At 38.3% G+C, this 8,772-nt stretch overlaps 1 protein-coding gene across 1 annotated transcript in view; it reads left to right on the forward strand.

Moving 5' to 3' along the window:
• Positions 1–434: 434 nt before the first annotated feature.
• LOC104943734 (carbamoyl-phosphate synthase [ammonia], mitochondrial-like) overlaps positions 435–8,772 on the forward strand; it is a gene marked incomplete at both ends in the record, with an annotated part of 20,244 nt that continues 11,906 nt past the window's right edge. Inside the window, 4 exons of the mRNA XM_010769201.1 lie at positions 435–629; positions 3,259–3,326; positions 5,896–5,971; positions 7,341–7,418. Coding sequence (XP_010767503.1) covers positions 435–629; positions 3,259–3,326; positions 5,896–5,971; positions 7,341–7,418 — 417 coding nt within the window. The remainder of the gene's footprint in view (positions 630–3,258; positions 3,327–5,895; positions 5,972–7,340; positions 7,419–8,772) is intronic.

The raw sequence follows: 8,772 nt of genomic DNA on the forward strand, positions 1-8,772 counted from the left end.
CTTACCCTAACCCAAAACCTAACCAAGGCTTCACCCTAAAATTGATGGTTCCCATGGACCTCCATTATGTACCCATAAGGGAGGCAAGTCCCCACATGTGACTGTTTAAACAGATTTAGGTCCTCACAAGGATAGTAATGCTAGGTCACACACACACACACACACACACACACACACACACACACACACACACACACACACACACACACACACACACACACACACACCTGTTAATAGTGATAACTGAACTGAAAGTGCACAGCCAAGATCAACTTTTCCTTATGTTTCATTTTATGGCCTATGTGTTTTTAGATTTGGAAGATGCCAAAGACTTTACAATTGTATTCTATTATCCTTTCCTTTCTCCTCCCCCTTCTTATTACCTGCTGTTCTCCCCTCACATTCGTCTTCTCTCCCCCCCATCTCCTCTCCAGGGTTGCTCTGGCAGCATCGTGTCAGTCGGGGGCCAGATCCCCAACAACCTGGCCGTCCCGCTGCACCTCAGTGGGGTGAAGATTCTGGGGACAAGCCCCCTACAGATCGACCGCGCCGAGGAACGCTCCGTCTTCTCCCAGATACTAGATGACCTCGAGGTGGCCCAAGCTCCATGGAGGGCCCTCAGCTCCCTGGTGAGAGGAAACTAATAAATAATGGATAGTGCGGGCGTTTTATTGATTGTGGCATGATGTTTTTTTATCTGTGTTGATGAGTTTGAGTTGTTTGACCGCTCATGTGTTTTTGCAGGCTATCTGTTAGCAAGAGTAATAAAGTAAAAGGATGATTTCCCTGGGTAACAGTGACAGTGTTTGCACCAGAAAAGGATATATACTCGGGGAGCTTCGAGAATGTTAGTTCAGGGAAATTAGGTTTGCTTTTAAAAGACAATCCCATGTAGGTCATTTTTAATTTATAATTTAGATTCATGTTAATTGAATGTACTTTGAAAAAGTCTAACATTTGCATAATACACAGAGCCTATCCTTGAGATCACAGTTTTCAGCACATTTTTTATATTTCTTCTGTTCTTGGCCAAATGTCAAAGACATTTTTGATCTTCACGAGACAAACCCTTTTCGATAATATAGGAAACATATTGTATAAAAACATTCTCCTAAATGTTTTGTGATATCAATAACAATTTGAAGCCTTTCCAAATAAATGTGGACAGTTTACTTGCCCAGATATTCGGGCTGAAAAGTAGCTTTTTTTCTAAAATGTATTTTACTGTGTTAACAAAGAGGCACTTCAACATGCAAGAACAAGTAGCAATGAATAAGGGTATGTCAAAAATATATATTATTGCAGTGACTAAATCCTCAATCACTTTATAGTGCCTTCATTTTCTTCTTGTATTTTCTCCATTTATCAAAGAGCACCTGACATATCTGCGTTTGAGTATCCAAAGGACCAGTTATCTGGTTTTTCCACACATAACTTTAAGTTTAGTTACAACGTCACACCTTTCCCTACAGACAAACGTGTCGCCTTAGTGTTAGAACTTTTTCTAGGAGCATTGAGCCACACCATTTACTGTATGTTTAGCTTTTATTTCTCTGTTTGGCCCTCTCACTTAGCTGGCGGCTACATCAGAACGAGGCGCTGTCAGACCCCTCTGTGGAACATGTGGAGCACTGAAATGTCCACATCCAACACTGAAATATGTCTCCCCCATTAGCGTTGCTCCTGTATTCAGATACCGCTGAGGAGCGATTAGCCGTCACACACAGTTGTGCTCCTCTCCAGAGCCTACCTACATATTCTATTTCCCATCTTGAAGAAACAGTTTGTTTTTATTGGGCTGGAATAACTCTAGTAGAGCCGTGGGGAAAAGGTTCCTGCGTCTCTGGGAAGCTATTTTGTGTTTGGTAATGGCATCCCACCTGGCGAGGGAACAGTGGGTAATGATAGCGAGGGAGGCTCGACCTGCAGAGAGATGGAGAGGACAGAAAGAGCGATGATGATGATGATGATGATGATGATGATGATGAGGACAAACAGCCTTTTTTCTCTCCGCTACACTCCTTCCACGACGTGTACTCTTTCTTCTCTCATTCCTGTGAACTGAAAGGAAGAAAAGAAAATCAAAAGGGAGATGAATGGAAGCCACTCTTTCTGACTGTTTGAGCACTTATACTCTCCTTTTTGCTCTTTTGATAAGTCTTGTTTTTGGCAGACATTGGAGTAAGCCTTTTATTCTTGAAGCCTTTAAAATGTCTGTAGTGTAATTGTAGGGAATGGGTAAAGTGGGCCTTGCTGTATACGAGGGTTTGTTATAGGGCACACCTGTGATTTGATATTGATTCTTTGTTTTCTTTCTCAAGTGGCTGTAATCATACAGCGTTCAAACATTATATGAGAAATACACAGTTGCATATAGGTTGAAAGACTGGTGATGGATGATAAAGGTGATAATGATGATTGTCGGATTGTTTTTGCCTTACTTATTATTTGTATTATTATCTTGTATTTCTGTTTGCATCGCGTTTAATTCTTATTGTTTATCACTTCCGGCAATGGTCACGTGGGTGTGGTTTATTGGTATTTAGTCACCTGTTGGATGCCGGTTTGGAGGATATGATGTAGGAAGAGGGTGAATGGCGCTCTGATACTTTCTGTTGACCGTCAGGTCTGGAGTTGTATATTGTTTGTTTTTGTTTTATTAAACACCATGGAATACAAATGACTACGGACTCTTACATGGAACGCGTCAAAACAAAGAGCACTTTTTAGCCTCTCAGCAGCTAACTCATAGGGAGTTATTGCCGCCACAATGATGATGATGAGTGATGATGATGATGATGATGATGATGATGATGATGAAGCTTTCCTGGCCATGGAGCTACCAGATTTCTGTCCTCTGCATCATCCATGTTTACAGTTTGTTTTACTAAATACTTTTGTTTGGTTCGACACAATGCTTTTATGTTTGCTGGAATTGGTTTTCCACTTCTGTCTGTACCTCTGTCAAAGTAGATTTTGAATTAAATGTGTTTACATTTCAAACTTTTTTCAATTGCTTAAGCTTGTTCAATAGTTGTCCTGCCTTTACCTCAGTTTTTTTCCGCATTTTACTCCTTTTTTACATCTGTATGTGTCAAAGAGACAATTAGTTTAAAGCCAAGGTTTATATGCCACGTCATCAGAATTCAAATATGCAAATTCTGGAGGGTTTGTAACATCCCGCACATGCTCTATCTCAGTTAATTAGAATTATAAATACATTTCCAACATCTGCTTTGCTGTTCTCTCCCTTCCCAGGAAGATGCCCTTTCCTTCGCTGACCAGGTGGGCTATCCCTGTCTGCTGCGGCCCTCCTATGTTCTCAGGTAACTTTAACCCTTAATCATGAATGTAGTGGCTGACTCAAACAATAACCAATAATACAATACCATTTAATATAAACTGTGAGGGCAGAAAACTTTCACATCATTTGTTTTCTATTATTTATTTTTTTAGCCAGTAAAGGGTATTATGAAGTATGAACATAGTACAGTCCTTGTCGGCTGAGGCTTGAAAGAAAAATGTACTTTCTTAAGAACGAATTAACAGACTTATTGCTTACTGAGTAAAATACAATGTTAGTTATAGTGATTAATGAACTTTATTCATTTTATAGCTCGTTAACACTTGCAGTGACACTTTTGCCCAGCAGATGTCATGATGAGACCCATCATCATTCAGCAGAGTTTGGACTTCTTATGGGTTTAAATGCAAGCCTTGATGTTGTTATAAATATGAGTGTCATGCACTAGGTTTCATCAAACTACTGAAAATCAAAGTTATGTAATTCATGAAAGGAAAAATCTAGTCCTCCAGTATTAACGTATCCCACTTGATCTTAAAAATAACCACAATTATGCCATTAACAATATAGTTTATTTATATTATAGGTTGTTATAATTTGCAATTTAAATTTCCACCACCTACTGTTTATTAACCTCTGTTGGATATTTTAATGAGGACGACTCCCCTCCCCCTCCCCCATCTCTCCTCCTCAGCGTACGGTGAACTCCCTCTGATCTTTTCCACATCCCCAAAGCGTTTTCACTCTTCCCCTTTGACATAGTTGTTAATGGTTTTTGAATGTTCTCTTCAGCCTCGGTACATATGCACAAAAACACACATTTCCTCAGCGAACACTCTCTTCCTTGCCAGATTAAGGCGTCTTTTTTTTAGCAGTTAAAAGCATAGACACACACCCACACCAAAACTCACGAAGTTTGAAGAATTTAGCCTTAAAATATATTCACGTCATGTATTATTTGCATCCCAAACTCTTTCATCATTCGAATATACAAGTATATTTTCTTTGACATTCTAACACCGCCAGATTCAGCTGTGTAATGATATGCACAAGCAATCAGTTTAAACTACTTTCTATTGGTGCCAAGCAACTTTTTTAACACACTGTCTAACCATAGCTTCAACATCTGAAAAGTTTCACATTTCTTCACTGTTTACAAGTGCTGAGTGAAATTAAAATATATAGGTGTTCTGAGGAATTCCTATTGATGTCAAATCAAGCCTGTGTGGGTATGAAATAATAATCCTAAAAATCAAAATGACCTTGCTCACTTTTTGGGGGATTGGAAGATACAATGAAATCAGGATTTGGTGGTGAAAATAAAGACTATTGGGCCCATATATATATATATATAACTGTATAACATAATTCTTAAGAGACAAAACAAACCTGTCAAAGTGAAAAAACATTGTTGTTTGAAGACAAAGACAACAAAAAAAAGCTCAACACATTAAAGATAAGAAAAACTAAACTAAAAGGGAAAATAAATCCCTTGTGTCTTTTAAAAAATCACTATATATGTCTTACACTGTTTCAAAGAAGAGCCCCATCATGTCTGCTATAAGCCCCTCTTCGCCCCCAAAAGACTCGATGTTACATGGAAGGTTATTCAACCCACAACATGGCCCCAGTGTAAAGAAAACCTCCGCCTACATAATTCATTCAAGACATTTATAAATAAACGCACACTAACCCTGGTGTTATTGTTATGCTGTGTATGGACCTTTGTTATCCTAGAATATATTGACAAGCATACCTGTTGTTTATATTTTACATGATGATTCAGATTCAGTCCGGCCCTTCTGAATCAATCATTGCCAACATGAATTTGCCGCAATGCAATCTAAAAAAACAAAACATGAATATGATTATGTTGTATCAAGTTTAGCTGTCAAAACACAGAACCAACCAGACATGCATGATCCCTGTTTCCTGACACTTTTACTTCTAATAACATAAAATACAGAATGACTAATCTCTCCTAAAGAGATTATTAATTTGGACAGTCATGCAGAAACGAGGTGGCATCCGAGTTAAAGATTTGCCTGAATATCATTTCATAAGAATCTTCTGTGGCTGGTGCTCAAAGGAAGGGTCAGTAGTATTCATTTTTGGGGTTGGACATATGTCTGCCTCTGAGCCACACTCAGCTGAAGAGCAAAGATGTGACCCAAGCCGCTGGCCTTCCTCTGTCATCTTTCTCTCCTCCCCTCATTATCAAACAGGAGGATAGCCCAGCGAGCAGACTCAAATCAAAAACAACAACAAGCACAACAAAACTAGCCTAAATCTGTTGTCTTTTAATGACTCAGTTCTGAAGTTGTTTTCAAGAGCCTGGAGTGCTTTTCGACCTAAATAGCTGTTCCTCTCTCTCTCTCTCTCTCCCCCCTCTCTCTCTCGCTGCTTATTTTGACTGTTTCCAGACCTCGTTCCCGATGGTAATAGTGATGCAAGGAAGAGATAATGAGTGTTTCGAACGATCATTTGAAGCTTGTATGTTCTCCTGTTAGCTTGCTTCTCTTCCTCTCCTGTGGCCTTTTGTTTTCTCTCACTCTCTCTTCTCTCTCTCTCTCCTTCTCGCGTCTCACCAGCGGCTCGGCGATGAACGTTGTGTACGGAGAGGAGGAGATGAAACGCTTCTTGGAGGAAGCCACTCAGGTGTCCCAGGTGAGATCGGTATTAACTCATATTGCCTCCATAAGTCACACCTCGGATCTTCATTTTTCACTTGCCTTGTATTTTATTGCATTAGCTGTGAGGTTGAGTCATCACTCTCTCTGTCACACACACACACACACACACACACACACACACACACACACACACACACACACACACACACACTCATGTTTTCCTATTGTGTTCTCCCTCTGCTTTCAATTAACTGATGCTACCAGCTGTCATGGCTGTTGGTTAGTATTGTGTGTGTGTGTGCCTCTCTCTGTCACTGAAGCCCTTTTTGCTTAGGGGCACCTGGCCCCTCAAAGGGCCCCTACCTGGGAATAGAAGCACACACACACACACACACACACACACACACACACACACACACACACACACACACACACACACACACACGCCTTTATGACTGTTTTAATGCACCAAAGCAAGAATATAATGATGATTTTTTTTTTTCTTTACAAAGTTATATTAATATCATTGTGTCACATTCAACTCGTTCAACATATTCACAATGTGAATGGAAAATGGTTGGCTTATTATAACACGTAAAAGCATATAGTCTGTATACCCGAGTTATCAAAAGTTTTGACAAACAAAACAAAAAAATTAAAAATGAATGGGACCCTCTCACCCTGTCATCCACACACACCTCACGCAGGTGAACAGGTGATTATATTCACTTTCAGTGCCACCCTTAACCACGTGACCCAACTGATCCAACACATTATTGACCACAACAAAAATAATATATATATATATATATATATATATAAAAAGACCAATACCAATACCAAAGTATAACAAATCAAATATCGTATTAAATTAAACAATTTGGTTTTGGTTGTGTACTCCAGCACATCGGACCCAATGGAAATAAATGACCATCAAGTGAAGCTGATGCCTTTGGGCTTTCATTTAAGGCTGCTAATGTCCACGTCAGATTTGGTCATTTTAAAACAAACTTGTAATTGAAGGGCATCAAACATAATTTTCTCAAATTGATATACAGTAGCTGTCATAATTAAAAATGTGTGTGTCATCTCTCGCAGCAAATTAAATTAGTTTGAAATATATGACCCATTGAAATAAGAAAGCTTTCGTTAAGGTGTTTCTTCTTCAAACAATTATTTTACCAATGTTTCAAAGCAAGGAATTGTATGGATTGGGGTCAGGTAACAATAATTTAATTATGGAATGCTAAAAAGAACCCCTCATTGATCGCTTCAGCTGAGCAACGCATACTTGTTCCTGTATTCATGCAAAAAGCTTCTAATAAAAGTTTACTTTACTTTTTCAAGAGTTATTTTTCCTCTTCATTCATTGATCACTAACCATCTTGTTGTCTTTCCTCTAGGAGCATCCAGTGGTCATCACCAAATTCATCTGTGGTGCCAGGGAGGTGGAGATGGACGCTGTGGCCAGAGACGGCAAGGTAACGCTTTACTGTAGGATCTGTGTCGCCATAGGAGCTTTTGCCTGATTCTGCTTATTGGAGTGGTGCCATCCCATTAATGCAAGATGCTGTGCTAATGCAGGTTAAATATACAACATGCCCCAGACATATAATTATTGTCTGCCTGCAATAATTACTCCTGGCATCAAAAGATACGTATATAGGCGTGTGGTTTTATTTAGAATATGCTTGTTGGGAGAGTCTGCATCTTCTTTGTAAGTTAACATAATGCAAAGTGTAACGGCGTGGAAAACAACCTTATTTGTGGTCTGCTTTGATTCATATTGACACCGTGTTTAACCAAATTTTCGTTAACAACAGTATTGTTATTCATCTGTAGCCTTGCATTATTCAGTGCTCCATTATTTTTCAGTTTAAATGGAGAGGTATTGAGCCCAGAAGATGAATAAAGTGGAAGTAATCTAATTTATCTTCAGTGAAAAGACATTACAGCACAGACAGATAGGATTGGGAGAATGGAATACACTAAAAACAAAATGCTGGATAGTGGTGATACTCAATTAATTTTTCTTTTTAGATTAGATCAGTTTTAAAGCATTTTGAAATGATTCTTGTTCAACAAACTGGTTTTATCTGATTGACATGCATCACAGGTTTGTCATTTTCTTTTTGCTCAAAGTATTATTCTGCTCTGCTCTAAACATGTACATATGCTACAATATAGTTTCAGAATCATTAGAATATAAAATAAATCAACATTGGGAACAGTCTTTTAAATTTCATAACATTTGGAAATTGGTACATATATATATATTTTTTTTAGGGCCGGGACTCGATTAAAAAAATTAATCTAATTAATTACAGGCTTTGTAATTAATTAATCGCATTTTTAATCACATATAAATATTTGACCTGAGAACAGTGAGAAGCAATTTTTTTCACATGGATTTTAGTATACCATTGAATAATGACTGAATACATAAGCTTAAGCAACAAAACATTGTTTATTTTTTTCAAGGATGTACTTAACCAAGACCAACAGAAAAGTGCAATTTTTGCCATAAAGTGGAGCAATAGCATATTTAGGAATATAGTACATTTCAGAGATTCAGGTAGCCTATAGGTAGGTAGACCTTCTGTAAACTATAACACTTTGTTTTTTAAGTATAACACAATACTTTCAAGTACATTCAGAACATTGGAAACCCTGACTATTAGAAAACATCTCTCTGTTGCTTCAGAGGCCATAACAGACTTTGTTGATTTACCAACAGTTGATTTAAAAAATCTAATAAATTTCAGTCCAACTCTCTCAATAACCTTGGCCAAAACAATAAACAGTTCAACATAAAGTGCCAGTTGCACCAACAAC

The sequence above is a fragment of the Notothenia coriiceps genome, unplaced genomic scaffold (genome assembly GCF_000735185.1).
Source record: "Notothenia coriiceps isolate Sejong01 unplaced genomic scaffold, NC01 NC01_scaffold00006636, whole genome shotgun sequence".
Lineage (NCBI taxonomy): Eukaryota > Metazoa > Chordata > Actinopteri > Perciformes > Nototheniidae > Notothenia > Notothenia coriiceps.